Source organism: Plecotus auritus (genome assembly GCF_963455305.1).
Source record: "Plecotus auritus genome assembly, chromosome: 3".
Taxonomy (NCBI): domain Eukaryota; kingdom Metazoa; phylum Chordata; class Mammalia; order Chiroptera; family Vespertilionidae; genus Plecotus; species Plecotus auritus.
Window position 1 is genome coordinate 205,666,008 of NC_137772.1, and position 21,144 is coordinate 205,687,151.

Sequence of the window (21,144 nt, forward strand, 5' to 3'; positions counted from 1 at the left end):
TAATGACATATTGTCAGTATTTGGAAGATCTGCCTAATATAGTGAACCATTGTTTTCCAGATGACCAGTGCATAATATTACAAAAACCATGCCTGAGTAAAAGATCCGTTCAAAGCACATGAGAGACCACTGGATTTTAACATAACAGAATATGAAAAGTTCATTTATATGGTTGCTGCACATTCCACAATCTGTCAAGTTTAGGTATAATATCAAAGAATATCCAAATTTATCTGGAAAAGCTATTGATTCGCCTTCCAACTATATATCTGTATAAAGATTTTCTTCATATAGTTTAACCAAAACAACCAATTAAATACAGAGGCACATTTGAGAATTTAGAGAAAGGCCAGAAATTTTGTACAATGTAAAACAATGCCATTCTCTGCATTCAATGATTTTGTTTTGGGGAAATATATTTGTTTTCATTAAAGGTATGATATTTTATGCCTCAGTTGGTTGAGTGTTGTCCAATGTACCAGGAGGTCACATATTCAATTCTCGGTCAGGGCACCATTAAAAAACAATTATAATAATAAATAGAAAATATTTCTATTAATACCTGTGTTTTTAATGGATTAATTCAAAATTTTTTAATTTTTCTTAGTTTATATCAATTCTTTGTATGGTATTTGAAGTGTTTTTCTTTTCTATAAAACTGGTACCAATATCTGGTTAAGCCAGCATTTAGCAGTCCTAATTCCGTATTCTCCCTGACACTTGCCAAAACATGCTCTACTTTCTTTTCATCAGAGTCTTAGCAATCATTGACTAATCAAATGGGGTCATATCATATTCCTACAGAACCCAGAAATAGCTCTACAGGATGAAAAGGCAAAGAAATTTACCAGACTTTAATGAAAACAGCTCATTTCTGTTTCTTCAAATGAAACCTCAGGACCTCTAAAAATAATAAATCATTTCACAACTGTGCAGAGAATAAGGAGTTCCACTACAAACTAGGCTGTGGCAGATCCTAGTCCCTGACTCCAACAGCACTCATGAGGGGATGTCCAGTGACTGACTGGAGAACACAGCTGGATACACTCTGTGTGCTGGACAACCTGAACCCCTGAACAGAGCCAGATTCCGTGTATCCCAGCAGTCTGCTCTAACACTGTAAACACCCTAGGTGTTGCTCTTGAAATGATCCCATTCTAGTATGGGATCATTGGGTTTGGGAGTAGGTTAGGTCATCATCCTACATTTGCTAATGAGTTTCTGAAGGCCTTTCTTTAAATAAAAAGAAAAAAGTTTTAGTACTGCCAAACAAGTTCTTTAAAACCTCCCAATCAGACTTACAAAACTAACCTCTGCCTGGACAGTGGTATTAAAGGAAAGATAGCAACTCTCAGTCATCAAGCTCAGACTTTTATTCTCAGGACCTAGTAAGTACTGCTGCCTTGCACTAGGATTTTAGTAAGACAGTGCTTCTTCACCCTGGCTGCACACCAGATCACTCAGACCTACTGAATCAGACTCTATGATGGGTGGGGAGGAGGTACTTCCATTGTTCTCTAAGTATTTATCAGGTGACTGTGGCTACTGTATTAAGAATCGGCTCCCACAAGAAAGCATTAAGACTCAGAAACACCTTGTGGGACAACACCCTCCAAAAAAACTCAGCACATCCCTAAAGGAGTGACTGGGCAGCCAGGTTACAAAGCCTGCTGAGCTGAGCAACAGCCAAGAGCAAGGTTTGGTGTTTACACACTCAAAATCAGCTCTGGTTGTCACAGCAACTTGCCCAGCACAGTTCCTTCTTCCCCTCTGCGGCCTCAATCCAGGCTTTGCTGTTCTCTGTTATGATCTTAATGTTCTTGGTAACCTTAATGGCCTGCTGCATTCTTTTGATTATTCTGCCAATTGCACCATCTTATCATATGTTTAGTAGTGTACAATAATACTTCACCTGCCTGTGTGGAACTCAACAACCTCCACTCCTCCAAAATACACCTGAACAAAGGGCCTGAGTGGCCAGACCAATGTTACCAGGCTGAGCACTAAGTCTGTAAGGAAAACACCCAAGACCTTTGCTCTTATATTTCTTTTTCACACCTTTAAAACATACAATTTCTAAGGCCTGCAGTAAATCAAAAGTAGGGAAAACAACTATTCTTGGCAGGCACACTGAAAGCTCAAGAAGTGACTACTGATCCCTGAATAGGAAGGAAAGGGGCAGAAAAGCCCTAAGAAATGGATACAAGAACTCGGAATGCAGGATAGTGTAGGCCCTAACAGAACCATTTTACACACCTCAACAGGTTGTAAAGTGATCATGACTTTACTCTAGAGCAGTGGTCGGCAAACTGCGGCTCCCGAGCCACGTGCAGCTCTTTGGCCCCTTGAGTGTGGCTCTTCCACAAAATACCATGGCCTGGGCGAGTCTATTTTGAAGAAGTGGTGTTAGAAGAAGTTTAAGTTTAAAAAATTTGGCTCTCAAAAGAAATTTCAATCATTGTACTGTTGATATTTGGCTCTGTTGACTAAGGAGTTTGCCAACCACTGCTCTAGAGTAATTATGAACCAGATCACCAAGAAAGTGTTCAATTATATCCACTTTAAGGGGGCAGAGTGATATGTGTTGCATTTTTTAATTTTAAGCATTCAGAATGGTTCAGGGTTTTGGTGATTCCAAGTAGTTAAGGGTTTTAGTGCTTAAAGGGGTAAACTCTTAGCTATCCAAGATTTATTTATGAGTACTCTAAATAATTCATTTATACCCCATTTTCTACAATGTTAGAAAGTCAAAGATTTAAGGCAGTCTGATCTTATTCTATATATACTTTCTAGTACCTGGCTCTGGTTCTTAGCAATACTTGCTGATAACGTGGTGTTCTGTTCCTGCCAAATTTGATATGTGATATGTATGAAACTTGATCCTATTTCTTTACTCATTCATCTGACTACGAAGGGGTCAGAGCTGTCTCCCTCTTCCTTGAGCTAGTAATCCTATATCACTTCACCTTAGCTAGCTAGAAAGTAAACCATTGCATGCCACCTTGTCCCCCATTATGTGATCTACAAACAGAATACCTGGCATGTAGTAGGCGTTTAATAAACATTTGTTGAATGAGCCAGTAATCCACAGGATATCTATAAAATTAGCTATTTGCATGAAGCTATAAAATTGAAGTGTCTAGCCCATTATAACAGCAGACAAAAAAAAAACGAGCAAAAAAATGTTTTTTTAATAAATAAGAGAAGGAAAAAACACAAGAGCAAATCCTGGGACCAGGAAGATTAAGTGGCGGATACACTGTTAAAAACTTGATTACATAAGTACACAGGATATGATCATAAGTTTAAAAAATCACACACACAAATTATAGGGAAAGAAGACTAGGACATAAGCCAAATATACAACAGGATTATCCATTTACTTACTTAATAAATAATTGAGCACTTTCTTTATATTTGACACTTCTGAGCATTGCAGAGTTAACCAAACTCACAACAATACTGCCAATGATAAGCTAACACTATGCAATGATAGGACAGGTAAAGTGTCCTTCTAAAACACAGTAGGAATTCCAGTTCTTCACACGTGCACTGCCAAGCACATCAGCAACCTCTTGATAGAACACTAAATGAAAGTGTGTAGTAACACCATGGAACGTGCTAATTTCAGTTTTAGGAATACCAAATGTTATATTGACCCTCTTCTATTCAGTAAGCAACCTTTGGCCATGCATAATCAGTTCATGGCCCATCAGGAAATCCACTATAGTTCAATTGTGGCCCCAGGACCATACTCTGAATCACTGCTTTAGAAGACATTTTCCCATGATACTTAATGGATTTCTAACTCAATGGATGCCCAGACCTCAGCATTTGAGGAGCATCCACACATATCCTATAACTGCTATTCAGCTGTAATGCAGTCAGCAATCCCAGTTTATAGCCTTGTGTTGTTTTATATTTATCCTCTTGATAATTTGCTGATAATACACTACTAGCAGGACAGCAGATAAAATTATCCTATATAATAAAAGGCCAATATGCAAATTGTCCCCTCAGGCGGGAGTTCGATCAGGGAGTGGGCGGCCAACGGCCCAAGGCCCCCCCCCCGGCCCCCACACTAGCCAGGCCCTGATGGGGCAGGCCCACCAGACGCCACCTGTGCATAAAATCGTGCACCGGGCCTCTAGTAATAGATCATAAAAGCATAAAATAATGTTTCTGGGCAGAGCACAGTTGGACACCCTCAATTCCTTGTAGCACTGAAGTAAAATGCAAAAGAAAATTCCTAGCACTACTTAATAGTCTATATGAGAAACCTAGCCTTAAGACGTGGTTTCATATTGCCTCTATATAAAACTATCTTCAGTTTTAAATGTTTATTCACAAAAACACTTGATTCTTGGGGATATTGTTATCTTCTCTGTTGACATCCACATAATGTATGTTTTTTCCTCTCTGGGCTGTGTTTCATGCCAGATAAACCTCCAAAACAAAATGGGAGAGCATCAGCCACAAATAACCCTCTTCTAATCTCCCCTCAGGTTACCCCTTGGCTTTGTTTTATCGGCATTACCTTTTCTACAAGGACAGCTACCTCATCCATCTCTTCCACACCTTTACAGGCCTCTCCATTGCTTATTTTAACTTTGGTGAGTAAACTGGGCTAGCAGTGGGGCTGAAATTAGAGTCTGGGAAGGAACAGATTTGAACAAAACTTCCTGGAGAGAATTTGATGGATAGGGAAGTTATAATCCTGTGCTCGCAAAAAGAGGATTTGTATGGGCAAGAAAATGGCTTAAGTTCTCCTTATATGGACAGTCCTCTCCCAGATAAAACATTTGAGAGTGGTTACCCTTGCCAGACCCCATCAACAGAGGGGCCAAAGTTTCTCTGCTATGCCTGTAACTGGATGACAAGCAATCCCCTCAGGAGCAACCTTAAGTTCAAACATTCAGAAATACAGTAGCTGCCTGACAATCCCTTCTATTTATAGTCCCTTCCTCCAGAACATGAAGTAATTTTGACAAAAATATCCTAATACCAAAATAGTTTTTTCTTTATGTATCTCTTTGTGTTTAGAAGTCTCAGGATGGGTAGGAATGAAACGCGCGCGCGCGCGCACACACACACACACACACACACACACACACACGTTAAAATTTGCTCTCTTCTGCACTAGGAAACCAGATGTACCACTCCCTGCTATGTGTCATCCTTCAGTTCCTCATTCTGCGACTAATGGGCCGCACTGTAACTGCTGTTCTCACTACCTTTTGTTTCCAGATGGTAAGCATCTTTCCCTTGGCAGCTCAGGTCACAGCTGAGGATTGGGGAGAAGTCAGAGACTGTGGTGTAGAAAAACCAGTGAACTGGAAAACAGTCCAATTTCTGATTGTTTTCTCCCAATAACACTTACCAGTATGACTTTATGTAAGTCACTTTACACAAGCCCCAGGTGTTTCATCTGCAGGTGGCAGTGGTAATACTTTTCCTGCCTCAAGGAAGAGGTGACAGCTAATCCTTTGCATAGGACTGTGATTAAGGTTCTGACCAGGATTGGCCCAGCTATCATGAGGGGAGTCACGTAAAGGCAAGGCAGAAAATCAACTTAGAATGAGCTACAGAACCTAAGCATCTAAATTCTCAATTCACCTTAATTTTGCTGAGAAACCTTGAAGCAAGTCTCTTCCCCTTTACAGTTTCAGTGTCTCCATTTATAGGAACTTCTTAAGGCCTTTAATGACAAGACCAGGAGAAAGAAAAAATGAAAGAATACAGTGGATTTCAGAGTAGAGAGAAAATAAATCATAGCAATAATAGAATAAATACTTCCCCTCTCCTAGGCCTACCTTCTTGCCGGATATTATTGGACAGCCACTGGCACCTATGATATCAAGTGGACAATGCCTCATTGTGTTCTGACCTTGAAACTGATTGGTAAGTGATGGGTTACTACCCTCCCTTTTTACATCTAGGCTCCTCCCCATCTGACCATAAACTTACTGTGTTCTCCCCCACACTCCCGTTACCCTCAGTCCACAGGTCACACCCCCAGTGTCCTTTCCCTCTACTCTACCCACACCTTCTCTCTCTGCTCAGGTTTGGCTGTTGACTACTTTGATGGAGGGAAAGATCAGGTAAGCACAACTCCTCCACAGAGAGATTAAGGAAGTAAACCAGAGGGAAGGAGAAAGGCTATTCTTACCAAAAGACTGAACCCAAATGCCAGGGGCAGAGCCCCACCTCATCCCCAGCCTGTGTGATCTCCGTTTCAGATAGCACTGAGCAAGGATCAACAAACCTAATTTGCGTAGATCCAGCTCTTGTACAAAGTCCAGAGATCAATGCCAGCAAGGCATTTGGAAATCAGCAGCAGTCAACTGTTGCTACACACACTCGTTTCCACAGGAAGCAACTACTTTTCTCCATATCATCCCCTCAGAGGTGGCTATTTGAAGAACCAGTTCAGTGGGCCAAAAGGGTGGGGAACACACAAACCGGCTCTTGCAGGTAGATTCAAGGCCATCCTGAACCATTCCTTCTCTTCTCGGCATAGAATTCCTTGTCCTCTGAGCAACAGAAATATGCCATACGAGGTATCCCTTCCCTGCTGGAAGTTGCTGGTTTCTCCTACTTCTATGGAGCCTTCTTGGTAGGGCCCCAGTTCTCAATGAACCACTACATGAAGCTGGTGCACAGAAAGCTGACTGACAAGCCAGGGGAGATACCAAGCAGGTAAATGCCCCTCTTGGTCAAGACCTCTGTAGATAGAGTAGGTGTCTCACCCACGATAAAGCCACTTCTGAAGTGACTCCTGCGGACCAGCCCCAGCTGCATTCTCCACATGGCCCTGACTCCCCGGGCTCATGCCACACAGGCCCTGGACTGTGCTAACGGGCACTCTGAACCTGCTCACTGCAGGCAGTGGGCCCTTTTCAGCCAGCCATTCTGACCCTGTGGCACAAACATAAATTTTACTTTTATGTAGCAGGATTTTGCCTGAACCAGTCATGTCCCCGCCTTTAAAATTCATTTTCTCATTTTAAAAAATTGATTTTAATATACTTAAATATATTGGGCAGTGGAGCTAGCTACTCATCCCATCCCGGATGGGATAGCTCCCCTCTGTGACTTATGGGTGGAAGGAGTGGCCTCTGCGCATCGTGACCCCCACCTGTTCCTTTCAGCACCATACCTGCTCTCAAGCGCCTGAGTCTGGGCCTCATCTACCTGGTGGGCTACGTTTTCCTCAGTCCCCACATCACAGAAAACTATCTCCTCACCGAAGACTATGAAGTGAGTGGCTACTAAAGCAGCAGCAGTATGACTGCATCCAAGATAGAAAATGGACAGGCAAGGATCCCTGTAGATAGCCAAGTGGGAAACACCATCGACAAATGCATGTTGATTTTGCTCTAGATCTGAGAGTTGGTGTCAATGCCAGCCAGGCCGGGACACGTTCATCAGCCAGCACTGAACGACCTTCGCGGGCACAGGGCTGTGCCAGGTGCACTTTCGGCACCCCTTACCTTCCCCAGGAGCAGCTCTTAGCTTGCTATATTACAGCCCAGCATAGCAGCTTCTGGTCCTCTCCAGCTTGTTTCTTCTCTTGATAGATTGGGGGCTTCCAGGGAATTCAAAATCCAAGGGAGGGGGAAGTGCTGGCTTTTGCTCCTGCCCTGAAAGGTTTGCAACCGTTCCCTACACACTCTAGGTCGGTTGACTCCTTAAGTTAACATTGAGCATGAATTCATAAAAGTCCCTCGGCACTTAGTGTCCCAAGTGCTTCAGAAGAAGAGTTAAGGACAATGCTGTTACTGCAACTCTCCAAGGGAAAGGAGGTGAATGGATATTTGTTGGGCTCCCTGCTCATCCTCTTAGCCAATTATAGAGGCAGACTGTCAGATGGACATGAAGTAGCGACAAGAATGGAAAGGAAGAACATTAGGGAAATTTGCCCAACCTAATGCACATGTTCATTCTTCTCTCAAGAACCGCCTTTTCTGGTTCCGCTGCATGTACATGCTGATCTGGGGCAAGTTTGTGCTGTACAAATACGTCACCTGTTGGCTGGTCACAGTAAGTAGAAAAGATGAAATAGGGCATAGACAGGCTGTGGGGGACGTGGGGAGAGTGGCAAGAACCCTGAGTTGGTCCTTCCCTCAGGAAGGAGTATGCATTTTGACGGGGCTGGGCTTCAATGACTTTGATGAAAATGGAAAGGCAAAGTGGGATGCCTGCGCTAACATGAAGGTGTGGCTCTTTGAAACAACCCCCCGTTTCACCGGCACCATCGCCTCTTTCAACATCAACACCAATGCCTGGGTGGCCCGGTAAGCAGGGGAGGGGAGGTCTGGACCTGAGCTTCTGCCTTCCACCACTTTCCCAGATTTGAGGGCAGAAATGGACTTGTCACTTCTGTCTTTTCCCACTTTGGGTAGAACTTCCAATCATTCTCACACATACCCTTACACGCTTGTGTCTTCACTCCTACCCCCCAACATTTCTGTCATTATTTGAAAAACAAAAGCAAAATGTCTAAGTGCCTTGAGTCCTGGGTTTAATCCCAGTTCAGCCACTGGTTTTATGTTCTCCATTGTTCTGTTTATAAAGTCTTTGTTTATTTGCCCCATCACTAGAGGGTAAGCAGCACGAGTAGAAAACTGGTCTGCCCTGTTCACTGCAAGTCAACATCAGGCACTAGTCATTTAAGTAGTTTGCCCAAGTTCACCCAGCTAAGCCTTAGGTCTATTTTCTGTCTCTAAACTGAGTGGACTTCACTGCCTTTCGTCTCTAAAGCTAATCAGGCAGCACTGCTTCCCTTGCCCCAGGTAGGAGCCAGCCACCACCACTGCACTCCTCAGGGTGCTGAGAACCCGGAGGTGGATAGTGGGAGTACAAGAACTAGTCTGCAGCTCATCCTTACCTGTCCTTTTCTCTAGTTATTTCTTCAAACGACTCAAGTTCCTTGGAAATAAAGAACTCTCCCAGGGTCTCTCATTGCTATTCTTGGCCCTCTGGCATGGCCTACACTCAGGATACCTGATCTGCTTCCAGATGGAATTCCTCATTGTTATCGTGGAAAGGCAGGTAGGCCTTAAGAATGCTGGGTGAAAGGGGACTACGAGAAGAGGCAAGGTCCTGATTACCTCTTCCCTTCCTCCCCAGGCTGCCAACCTAATACGAGACAGCCCAACCCTGAGCAACCTGGCTTCCATTACTGTCCTACAACCCTTCTACTATTTGGTGCAGCAGACCATCCACTGGCTCTTCATGGGTTACTCAATGACTGCCTTCTGCCTCTTCACATGGGACAAATGGATTAAGGTGAGGGCCTGCTTGCAAGGATGGGAGGGAACCACTGAAACCTCGGGTAATAAGGGATATTATATACCATTAGTGGCCCGGTGCACAAAATTCGTACACATTAAAAAGGAATGAATTAGAGGAAATACTTTAATATTGTTATTTGCCCTTTCTCTATAATAGAAGTGTCAGACATGAAAGAAAATTAGTAAAATGTATATGAAAATCTCCCTCCTGTCGGGGTCTGGGGCACGCTGCGGGACCCAGAGTCAAGTCCCCACCCACCCACGCGCGACCCAGACCCAGCCGGCCCCACCACCGTCAAACCCCACAGAGCGGGGAGCGCAGCTTCAGGTCCCCCGTCAAGCCCCACTGGACGGGGAGCGCAGCCTCAGGTCCCCCAGCGCCAGGGCAGGGTGGCCCCGGCGTGACTGCATGATGACCATTTGCATATTAGCTCTTTATTATATAGGATGCCCTCAGGCTAACTCGATGGCCTGTATCTCTCTCCACAGGTGTATAAATCTGTCTATTTCCTTGGCCACGTCTTCTTCCTGAGCCTATTATTCATACTGCCTTATCTTCACAAAGCAATAGTGCCAAGGAAAGAAAAGTTAAAGAGAATGGAATAATCTATTTCCCTGGTAAGTTAACATCCAGGTTACAGGACAGAGCAATAAACTGGGGTTATGGGGGGTGGACAGTGTTGGAAATTTGGGGTGAATCTCAAGATAGTCTGGCTTCTAGGAAACACAGTATTGGGCACTAATGTGCCAGGAAGAAGCTAGAAGGGCTGTAGACCAGGAACTAGAAGAAATAACTGACCAGCCTTCCCATCAAATTTCTTCTGCAGGTGGCCTAGAGCAAGACTGGTGCAGAAATAACTTGTCTCCCTTTCTACACTCCGCTCCAGAGCACAGAGAACACAGAAGCCAGGGAGTAGAAAGACATGGCACTCCCAGCTGTGCCTCTGCTGACAGCCAAGTCTTCATTTGGGCCAAAGGGGAAACTCTCGTGGGAGGAGTAGAGGGGCCCATGTCTCCCCTCTGGACTCCCCCATGCACGTTGCCTTATCTCTCCCCCTCTAACCAGGAATCTGTTCTGTTTTTCTTCTGCCAATTTACTATGATTGTATATGTGCCACCGCCACCACTCCCCCCATGGGGGCGTGAGGAGGGGCATAAGGCCCTGCCTGCTCCACTTTTTCTACCTTGGAACTGTACCAGATAAAAATCACTTCTGTTTGTTCAATTTTTCACTGCTAGCATTCCTGGCTGCTTTCTTTCAGACAGTTCTCCGTGCTTGCCATTGCTGCAATAATCAGGGCTATCTCCTTGAGAGCACAGTAATCGCCAAAGTTGGAGCTAAAGCCCACCTGCAAAGCCCGGAACCAAGCTGCAAACACTGTAACCTCACACCTTTCCCTGAAGTCTGAGGAGAACGAACAGTTTACACCTTTAGAGACTAAGTTTAGGAATCCCCAAGTACAACCAGGTTTGCAAGAACAGTGTTTATAAGATAAACAAATAGCAAATGTACATTCAGCCTTGGCTTCCACTAACCCCAATCTTGGTTCAGGAAGGTCATCATCCAACAGGGAATTAGAAGAGTAAAGGGATGCAATGTCAACAGTCTCTGTTTCAGAGCAACATCCTACTGTCAAATGACCCTCCATACTTCCTCAAAGGCTGTGGTAAGTTTTGCGCAGGTTAGAGCAGCAGAAAGGGGGTAGTTGCTGATGGACACCATCTTCTCTGTATACTCCACATTGAGCTGAGGAGAGAACAGTTCTGTCAGCCAACTCTAACACTGTAATAGGTTCAGTCCTTCTTTAGGGCAGGAAAATTGGGCTGAGCTCTTATTTCACTGTGTTAATATCAAATTTGTACGAAGGATGAAGACAGTACTAGTTTTGACTATTACAAATATGCCAGCAGTCCTCAAAAGATATGTCCTGGGGCAGGTTAGGGAACCCACACTTGTCTTTCAGCTCTGTGTTTACCCTCTATTTCCCAACTGATGAGGACAAGGATCATCAAAATGCTAACTGCTCTTGGAATTCTGTACTAAGCTATGAAGAGTCTAAGAATTGAACCTAGACCTTACCTTGCCATGGGCAAAGGCCCCCACCACAAAAACAATAGGGTCGCTGCTAGGGACCAACTCTCGCACATCACTGACGACTGGGATGGAAAAAGAAGTGCCAATTTTCATACATCCAACTGGGAAGTGATCTGACACTGGATTTTTAATTACCTAAAGTAAAAGAGAAAAATGAGCCCCAGAAAGGTTCTCAGAACCCTACCTCCAACCAGTAGGTGTCAACACCTCACCTTCAAGAGCTTCTGGGGGCCATCAGCTGCTCGAACACTGAGTTTGTGTAACAGCTGAACTAGGGCGAAAAGAAAAGTGTTCAGAACTCGGTGGAGACCACATTTCTGCCCGTAATCTAACCAGAAAAACCCATGGTAAGATGTGCCTTATAGCTATACTGTACCCCTACAACGTTATGAGCAAGCAGTTGTCAAGCACATGACTAGTTGTATACTGACAGGTTTGCTCTCCCTTTTTTACTCAGCCAGGAACCCATGTAGGCTTTACCCCTACACATGGAAAGTAATGAGGAGTCCTTGTTCTGGGATCAAGCATGTTCCCTCTTCCCTCCTAAAATTTAAGTCCTAAAGATCTCACCCATGAGGCCACAAAAGCGGTCAAAGGTTCTGGGAATTCGAGTCTGGGGGTTCACTTCAATCAGCACATTCTTCTGTGTATGGATATAAACCTGCAGCAAGCCAGCTCGGTTCAGGGGACTGTCCATCAGCATCAGTAAACTCTGAGGGAGGCAAACACCAAGGCACAGTCAAGACTGCAGAGAAGTAGCACGCAGCTGTCTCACCTTCCATATAAAGGCTCAAGGGGTTGTGAGCTCTGTCCCTGGAGTTACCTGGTGAGCTATGTCTGGTCTCACTTCCCCCGGGTCCCGTCCATTCTTCAACAGCATAGACTTGTGCTTGTCACAGTTTAGTAGTTCATATGTCTTCCCTGCCTGAAGAGGGAACATGACAGAACGTAAGCTGCTTTTACTTAGCCCAGTGATTCTCAAAGTGTGCTCCCCAAACCAGCAGCAGCAGCATCTGGAAACGTGTTACTCTAGTCCAGTGGTCAGCAAACTCATTAGTCTACAGAGCCAAATATCAACAGTACAACGATTGACATTTCTTTTGAGAGCCAAATTTTTTAAACGTAAACTTCTTCTAACGCCACTTCTTCAAAATAGACTCGCCCAGGCCGTGGTATTTTGTGGAAGAGCCACACTCAAGGGGCCAAAGGTATGTGGCTTGCGAGCCGCAGTTTGCCGACCACGGCTCTAGTCAAATTCTCACGTTCACCCTAGATTTCCTAAACCAGAATCTATGGGGGTGGGGCCCAGCAAGTCTTCAGGGGTTCACTGTGTGGCCACATTTACCCTCCCCTCCTTTCCTTCACTCCTCCTTCCATACCTGATCTTGGAGGGAAAAGGGAAGGCACAACCTGTGATTTCAGATGATTTAAACTGGATTTAATTTAAAAACCTGTGGCTATTAGGCAAGCTGGTGAGGGATTCTGGAACCAGGTGGAGTAAGGTTAATGAAAAAGGCTGAAAGCTTATCACAGTAGTACCGATTGTGATAAAATGGGCAAAATATATATGGTCATTACCCTATTTGCTTATAACAACCTGTAATAAGTGAAGAGCTGCACATCTGAACTAGAAGTGTGAAAATTCTAATGATGAAGGAGGTCATTTGATCAAGAAATACTTCTGTCAAAAGTAAAACAAAAGAGGTTTTAAGATGGGTGAGCAAAGGTAAATGTAAAAGAAAATTATGCTGAAAAAGTGGGAACTGAAACACTGAAGGGCAGTGATTACATATGAAACTGCTTTGTAAACTGCAGACTCCTCAAGTATCCATCAGGAAGAAATAATTCTGGAATAATAGGAGTATGAGAATGACTGAGGAATATTGTATACTAGAAAATATAGCAAGTAGGAGTTTGATAATAAAGATCTGTCTGGATCCATCTGTAGCAGCAAAAAGAAATAATTGTAAATTGCAATTTGGAGTCCTAAGGAGCATTAAGATAAAAAACATACCATTAAGTACAAATACAGGTTCTGAAAGGCTAAGCTTTTATGTATCAATAGAACACTTGTATGTCTGATAACATCTTAAGATATACAACCCCAAAAAGTGGGGGAAGAGGCACATGAACTTTAAAATTAAATAACTGAAATAATGTCACAAAGTAAGCACAGAGACAGAACAAAGGCCAGGAACTAAGACCCTGGGACACTTAGTTATAGAAGAAAACCTCTTGAATAAAAGAATCTAGTTTTAACCCATTAGTAAGTTATAAGGAGGGTTTTTAATGAAATAGGATAAAAAATATCAGTACTTCAAATGTAATACTGGTGATGGTTTATGAAACTTTTGATTTTTAATTGTGGTATGTGGTTAAGCTTGAAAACCAATAATTAGAATAATCAGAATGAATGCCATGTGTATTCACTTTCTCTAATAGGTATTGGAGATAAAAGAATTTTTAAAACCTTCTCTGCCCTCAGAGAGAGCCTTCTAGTAGGAGACAAATAGTAAATGGCTACATGAATATTTAACTCAAATTGGGATAAACATTATGAAGGAAAAGTAAATGGTTCATTAAAGAATCCTATATAATCAAGAGCTAATATGCTTATTAGACCGAGCAGCAGAACGACCGTCTGGACAACCTTCCAGACAAAGCCGGGGCTGCAAGGGCCAAGCCCCTTGCACGAATTTCGTGCATCGGGCCTATAGTTATAACAGAAGAACCTGACATATACCAGGGAGTCATTTCTATGAGGAAGTAACATTTAACCTATTAATTGAAGAATGAGCAGCATAATAGGATCAGTAATTGTTAAGTGAATGAACATAAGGAAGGAATTAATGAAGCAAAGAGCTGAGTGAAAGGAGCTTCCATTTAGAGAACCTTATACACAACATCTTTAAGGTACGAGAGAACTTCATGCCTTCAAAAAGCTTAAAGTAGGCCAGTGAGGCTGAAGTATAAAGAATAAATGCAGAGAGCAGGCCCAGGAGAGGCTGGCAGAAGCAAGAGTTACCAGCCAAGGAAGGCACGAGGTAACAGCACCAAAAATTTCAACCATCTATGAATTCTGTCACCCTTGGAGTACCATTAATGACAACCTAAATTCTTCCAGAGCATACTAAAGGAATTTTAATTTGGCCATGACCTTTACAACTACTTAATCGGTAACTTGGAATCAGTAACAATAATAACTAATTCCAAGTGACAGACATTATTGTAAACCCCTTATACATATTAACTCCTTTAATCTTCCCAATAACCCAGCAAGGTAGGGACTACTATCATCCCCAAGGGACACAGGAAGAAATGGAGTGGTTAAGTGACATTCAGAATTAATAGTCTGGAAAGATAGCAGGCAATTAAGTGAGAGATAAATATAAGAACCTATTTAGGTTAGAAATAGCAATTACAGAAGAAGAAATTCCCATTTTAATAAATTGGGGGAGGAGGGTAGATTGCAAGCCTAATAAAGTGCCATAGTGGTTGAGGAACATGAAAAATAATCACACCATAGGTTACTATGGAAACATACTACTTTTAAAGCACTTTCATTGCATTCTCCCTGTAAAGTATTAACCGAGGACAAATCTTTCTCAACATCACACACTTAAAATAAGTATAAGAATCAAGATTAAAGTCCAGGTCTGACTTCCAAACCAGTGCTGTTTCTTCTGGGCCTACTCATTGAACAAATTTAGCTCTAAACGGTGAGAGAAGGAAGTCAGAGGGTATAAGAACACGAACAATTTTAAGTCAGAAAATTGCTGGATTATTCAGAAAGAGCCGAAGGATAGGTAAAAAGTGTTTCGAAGTGGGTAGTAATACAAAGGAGCGTGGCAGTAAACACCTTTTATAAAACACGAAGTCCCTACGAATAAAAGTATGGGCCGACTAAGCTACAGTAACCACCTTTGGAAACTCCCCTCCCTTTAGATGAGTTTATACCGCAGAATGAATCCTGGTAAATCAATCGGAAGCAAGGACGTGACGGCTGGATTGGGATCCAATAAGGGAAGAAAACGAGTACAGCCAACCCAGGACGTTAAACCAAAAGACAGTCAACTAAGCCACTCTTCCTCCAAAAGCATATTTCACCTTTCTCTGCTTTCTCTATCTACTTGAAGCCCCTCACCCTCATCCCTTGGCGTCCCATTCTATCGCTATACTAGTTCTCCACTTTCTTGGCCCATATTACCTTGACTGTCTCCAGACTGGCCCCTTCCAGCACCACAATCAGCCTACGGCCTCCCATCTTGCTTCCCGCCCCAAGTCGGGGCCGCTTGGGCGCCACAACATCCCAGTCCTGTTCCTGGTCCCCATCGCGACGCTCACGAGGTTGGAATCCACCACTGGGTGCAGCCATCTTGCAACCCGACCGGAAATTGTGTTGATATCCTTAGAGCCTCACGCTCTTCCTAATCGCAAACTTCCTTCCGGCTACCATTTTAAAAGCAGGCGCTTGGAAATGGCGATGGCTTGCTGCCTGGCACTACCGAAGTCTCCTTGGGAGAGCAGGGTTTCCGGGAGGGGCGGGACTTCCCGTGCGCACTTCCTGTGCGCCAGGTTCGGGTCCCCCGTGGGCGGGGGGGAGGCTTTAGAAGAAAGCGCACTTCCGGTGCCCTTTCTCCTGCGAGCACCTGGGCCACGGACCCTCGTGTGAAGGCTGCGGTTTCTAAACTGGAGTGGGGTAGAGGCGGGCCGGCACCCATTCCTGACCTTTGGTGCCGCCGATCTCAGGATCGGACATGGCCCAGAACTTGAAGGACTTGGCGGGGCGGCTGCCCTCCGGGCCCCGTGGCATGGGCACGGCGTTGAAGCTGTTGCTGGGAGCCGGCGCCGTGGCTTACGGGGTCCGCGAGTCCGTGTTCACGGGTGAGCCACCTCCGCCCGCTCCCCAGACTCCTCCCCGCCTCAGCCCCTCGCCCCACCGGGGGCCAGCACATACCTGGCCTGATCCCCACCTCTCTCCCCACAGTGGAAGGCGGGCAGAGAGCCATCTTCTTTAATCGGATCGGTGGCGTGCAACAGGACACCATTCTCGCCGAGGGCCTCCACTTCAGGTAATGGCGAGCAGAGCGGATTGACCCTGACCCTTCACCCTTGAACGCCAACCCACCAGTGGCTGTAGTAAGACTTGCAACAGGATTCAGCTGTACTCTTTCCCTTCCTGACTCCATCTCCGAGAAAGTGGGTGCTTCCCGTAACTGCAGCAGCACATAAACGTTGTTCTCTGAAGGAAGAGAAGTCCTCCTAGCCTGTGGTCATTAAGTGGAGGAGCAGGCTAAGAAACACGTGGTGAGGGAAAACTAGGCAAAACTAGTGACACTGCAGTCTCCTGATAACTCTCTGTTCCCTCTCCTCCAGGATCCCCTGGTTCCAATATCCCATCATCTATGACATTCGGGCCAGGCCACGAAAAATTTCCTCCCCGACAGGCTCTAAAGGTAGGTTTGGACCCTGGGAAGCCTGGCAAGAGCCCGGAAGGGAAGATGGTGGTGTCACAGCTCTTGGGCCTTGGTTGCCACAGCTGCAACACAACTGGAATAAAAGTACCTGCTTCTGGGGTTAAAGCAGTACATTCTGGACACACTGTGTGTTTGCACTTTTTAATTCACTGTTCCTACCCCCTAACATAAATCAGTGAGAGCACTGTTTGTCCTTCTTCACTCCTAGATGAAAGCCTTGTTTTAAAGCTTTTTTTTTGTTCTTTTAGCTGCTTGACTTAATGGTATCCACTGGTATGCCCTGGCCCACACTTCACTGGTTCCTCCTAGACATACCTAGAAGCTGTGCCTTTGGGATTCCCCAAACCCCTCGTCACACACACACACACACACACACACACACACACACACACACAGGCATATTTGCACTGAGGCAAGTAATAAACTTTTTGTACTGTTTTTAGTGCCAGTCACTTAACATTTATTCCCTGAACCCTAGGTCCTGGGAATAAAGGATTCATAAAACACAGTCCTCATCCTTAAGCCCTGATGGTCTAGTAAAGAAGACAGGTGATTATTGTAGAGCCTATAGTAGAGGTTGCAAACAGTACAGTGGAAAAGAGAGAAGAGGAGAGGTTACCTTTATTAGTGGAGGGGTTGTGGATAGAGAAGACCTAACATCCTTGTGTACAAGGATTCATTAGGCCTGTGCCAAGTCACATCTTGTCGGCCTGATTCCTCTCCTCCCTGCAGTGGAGTTGCAGGCTGCACGATATTACATGGAGGAGACAGTGTTTGGGGAAGGGTGCTTGGCTGAGGGGCCAGATGAGGACCCATGGCCTTGACCAGCCACTGCTGACCTCACTCTTAGACCTGCAGATGGTGAATATCTCCCTGCGAGTGCTGTCTCGACCCAATGCCCTGGAGCTTCCCAGCATGTATCAGCGCCTAGGGCTAGACTACGAGGAGCGAGTGTTGCCGTCCATTGTCAACGAGGTTCTCAAGAGCGTGGTGGCCAAGTTCAACGCCTCACAGCTGATCACCCAACGGGCCCAGGTTGGACCCAGCTCCCATCACCATCTGCATGGTGTCAGCATTTTCCTCCTAGACCCAGGGCACTGGGTATTAGGAAAGGCAGGTCATTAGAAAAAGGTTGGGACCCAGGTCCATTTCTACCTAAAAGCGGCACTAATGGCCATTGTGGGAAACAAGGAGAGCCAAGACTAGAACTCAGTAGGTACTAAGGAAGGGTTGGTGAGTTTTCTGCCTTTTTCAGAAGATCTGATATTCAGATGGTCACAGCAACCCCCCTTCCTTTCAGTTCTCCAGTCCCCTTGAAAGACCTTTCCCTTCCCCTCCTCACCCTGACCCCCAGGTGTCCCTGCTGATCCGAAGGGAGTTGACAGAGAGGGCCAAGGACTTCAGCCTCATCCTGGATGATGTAGCCATCACAGAGCTAAGCTTTAGCCGAGAGTACACAGCTGCTGTAGAAGCCAAACAAGTGGGTGAGTTACCAGAGGAGTGGGTCGAGGGTTTCTGAAAATGCAGAAGGGGAGGGGCCATGGGGTTTCTGACACTCACATCTGTGACCTCTTGACTCCCACCACAGCGCAGCAGGAGGCCCAGCGGGCCCAGTTCTTAGTGGAAAAGGCAAAGCAGGAACAGCGGCAGAAGATCGTGCAGGCCGAGGGTGAAGCTGAGGCCGCTAAGATGATATCCTTCTGCTGGAGAGATCTCAGCTCACCCCTGGGGCACATTGCTTTCCTGTCCTCCCTTGTCCTCCCTCATGGGCTGGCTGATGAAACTAAGGCGAATGCGATTCCGTGCTCTCTGGGGGCGGTGGAGGTTTCAAATGGGATCTGAAATCTTAGTGGGGTACCTGAGCTTGGCTCCTCACTGTAAAGCAGATCAATAGCACTGCTGGCCTTGCCTCCATTTCTGCTGCTGCCTCTAGTTCCTGGCAGCCGCCTACAGGGGGGCCCACAGGTGAGGACCAAAGTAAGACTAGGCACGAGCCACCTGAGCGCAACCTTGGATCTGACAGCCCAGAGGAGGGCTGGAGTGACGGGAGTAGTAAGGATGGGGCCAGAGAATGAGACCTGGCCTGTATGAACCCTTAACCCCTCCCTGCTCACCTTGGAGAAGCACTGGGCAAGAACCCAGGCTACATCAAGCTACGAAAGATCCGGGCGGCCCAGAACATCTCCAAGACGGTGAGTGTAAGAGCCTAGTATCCCTCAGGGCTTCCTGGAGACACTGGTATGGTAGTTAGAATCGTGCTCGTTCAGGTTTCTGCTCAAACTGTCCCATCATCAAAAACAATTTCTCCAGCCCTGCCAGTTCTGCTCAGTGGTTGGAGCGTCAGCCTGTGGACCAAAGGGTCGCCATGTACCTCGATTCCTGGTCAAGGGCATGTACCTCAGTTGCAGGTTCTCCAACCACATTAGGGGCACATTCGGGCAGGAGGCAACCAATCCATGTATCTCTCACATCAGATGTTTCTCTCCCTACCCCCTCCCCCTCCCACCTTCCATTCTCTGGAAATCAATGGGGAAAATATCCTTAGATGAGGATTAAAACACACAATTTCTCTGGGTCCCTTGACCTTCTGCTCATGCCTCTATTATGATACTAGCATAATCACAGTTGCTTGCTGCTCTGGGACTGTGTGAGAACAGAAACGTCTTTCTCATTGTTTCATCCCTGTTCCTAACCCACATATGTCCATCGGTGGTTATTGAATGCAAAGGTAGGAATTGAGGCCTTTGCTTAATACAAGCATCTGTCCTGTTTCCTGCCCGGTAGATCGCCACATCACAGAATCGTATCTATCTCACTGCTGACAACCTTGTGCTGAACCTGCAGGACGAAAGTTTCACCCGGTGAGAGATGTGTCCTACACAGTGGGGTGTCACAAAGAACATGGGGTCTAAGTCTAGTCTCTTGGGCTCCGGGGCCTGTTACTAGCTTATTCGTATGACCTTTGAAAGACACCATTCCTCTGAACCAGAAGATAGAAAGTGTTGATGACTTGAATCTCATATGATTGATTTTATGAGAATGGGATTATTCATTGAAAAGCATTTTCGCCCTGGCTGGTGTGGCTCGGTTGGAGCTTTGTCCCGTACACCAAAGGGTGGCAGGCTTGATCCCTGGTCAGGGTACATGTGGGAGGCAGCTGATCGATGTTTCTCTCCTTTCCTCTCTCTCAAGTCATTTTTTTTTAAAGGCACTTTAATTGTAAAGTTTTGTCTACTGACAAGTGGTGGAAGGTGGTATTTAGTATTCTTACTCAGGAACCATAAAATTGCTGCTCTGGGGCATGGAAGGGTTCTAGGAAAGGAGAGGTGAGAGATGGCAGTGCTGAGAGGACTAGCCTTCCTTTCCGGAGCCTGAGGTCCCTGGCTTCCAACCCTTTTTCTCTTGGGAGCACAGGAGGGTTTAGTGCTAGGTGAGGACTGAACTGAAAATCACCACTGCATTTTTCTTCTCTTTTTGTGTTTCCTGTTCATCTGGTGACCTGGTGTCCACAGGGGAAGGTAAGTTGATGATGCATCCTTGTTTCCATGGGGTCTTGCAGCTCATCTAGTACCTGCCTTCTCCCCACCACCAACCCTTTCTCACACCCCCTTAATCAGGAAGGAGGGTGGTTCCTGTGACCTTGAAGGGAGTGGTCATGGTGCTCTTCCTCTCAGGTTTATGTCTCCTTCATCCATCTCCTTTCCACAGTGACAGCCTCCTCAAGACTAAGAAATGAGCCTGCTGACCAAGAACTCCACCCCCAGAGAAGTGGATCTGTTTCTGCCCTGGTGTTTGAGGAGCCAACTTGGGGTCCAGCACACCCCCACCCTGCCCCCAGTATCATGTGATGGTCCCCTCTGTATCTCCTCCCAGCCCTTCTCAGATGAAGACTGACCCATTGTCAGGGGAATGACTTTCCTCCTCCCTGTGTTGGCAGGGGTTGTTGGGACAGTGTGTGATTTCTCAGTGATTTCCTGCAGTGTTGGCTCCTCTCTCAAGGTTGGGAGACGATCACCACCATCCCAGGAATTCTCAATAAATTTTTATTACTTAAGCAGAAGTCAAGGATCCATGTGCCTCACTGGGTTGGCGGGGAGTAAGCCTGCGCATTCTCACATAACACTCCTGCGTCTTTCTTTGTCTTTGCCGGCAGGGGGCGCACAGGCTCTGGTCAGGGCAGTTCAGGACTAGCAGGCCTGGGCCCTGCTCACCCTGGAAGTCCCAGAGTCAGAAAATAGGACCCAAGCTGGAAACCAGGCCCAGCTGCACTTCCTAC

The 21,144-nt window shown here is 45.7% G+C and overlaps 3 protein-coding genes across 6 annotated transcripts in view; 2 read left to right on the top strand and 1 right to left on the bottom strand.

The window, feature by feature from the left end:
* Nucleotides 1-10,528, top strand: part of LPCAT3 (lysophosphatidylcholine acyltransferase 3) — a 40,277-nt gene extending 29,749 nt beyond the window's left edge. The window contains exons 2-13 of one of the 3 annotated variants that reach the window (XM_080660499.1): nt 4,506-4,613; nt 5,144-5,250; nt 5,808-5,901; nt 6,064-6,101; nt 6,521-6,699; nt 7,152-7,260; nt 7,957-8,043; nt 8,131-8,297; nt 8,907-9,054; nt 9,133-9,291; nt 9,786-9,914; nt 10,124-10,528. In XM_080660499.1, the coding sequence (XP_080516625.1) occupies nt 4,506-4,613; nt 5,144-5,250; nt 5,808-5,901; nt 6,064-6,101; nt 6,521-6,699; nt 7,152-7,260; nt 7,957-8,043; nt 8,131-8,297; nt 8,907-9,054; nt 9,133-9,291; nt 9,786-9,902 (1,313 nt within the window). In that variant the 3' untranslated portion in view covers nt 9,903-9,914; nt 10,124-10,528. Of the gene's footprint in view, nt 1-4,505; nt 4,614-5,143; nt 5,251-5,807; nt 5,902-6,063; nt 6,102-6,520; nt 6,700-7,151; nt 7,261-7,956; nt 8,298-8,906; nt 9,055-9,132; nt 9,292-9,785; nt 9,915-10,123 lie in introns of all 3 variants that reach the window. The other 2 variants (XM_080660500.1, XM_080660498.1) reach the window with 2 other exon arrangements.
* On the bottom strand, nt 9,404-15,916 carry EMG1 (EMG1 N1-specific pseudouridine methyltransferase). Of its 2 annotated transcripts, XM_080660501.1 has the most exons (6): nt 15,599-15,916; nt 12,215-12,316; nt 11,962-12,103; nt 11,604-11,662; nt 11,377-11,526; nt 10,523-11,043 (listed from the first exon to the last, which is right to left on the bottom strand). In XM_080660501.1, exons 1-6 carry the CDS (start codon nt 15,764-15,766, stop codon nt 10,930-10,932), a joined length of 735 nt encoding a protein of 244 aa, XP_080516627.1. In that variant the 5' UTR covers nt 15,767-15,916; the 3' UTR covers nt 10,523-10,929. The 2 variants fall into 2 exon arrangements, with proteins under 2 accessions (XP_080516628.1, XP_080516627.1); XM_080660502.1 differs by lacking the exon at nt 11,377-11,526 and having other exon boundaries at nt 9,404-11,043; nt 15,599-15,914.
* A 63-nt stretch (nt 15,917-15,979) lies between these two features.
* Nucleotides 15,980-20,928, top strand: PHB2 (prohibitin 2). Its single transcript, XM_080660503.1, has 9 exons — nt 15,980-16,275; nt 16,379-16,463; nt 16,768-16,847; nt 17,719-17,903; nt 18,223-18,352; nt 18,457-18,560; nt 18,983-19,060; nt 19,653-19,738; nt 20,577-20,928. The coding sequence occupies exons 1-8, from the start codon at nt 16,149-16,151 to the stop codon at nt 19,731-19,733; spliced, it is 870 nt and encodes a 289-aa protein (XP_080516629.1). The 5' UTR covers nt 15,980-16,148; the 3' UTR covers nt 19,734-19,738; nt 20,577-20,928.
* The last annotated feature ends 216 nt before the right edge of the window (nt 20,929-21,144 follow it).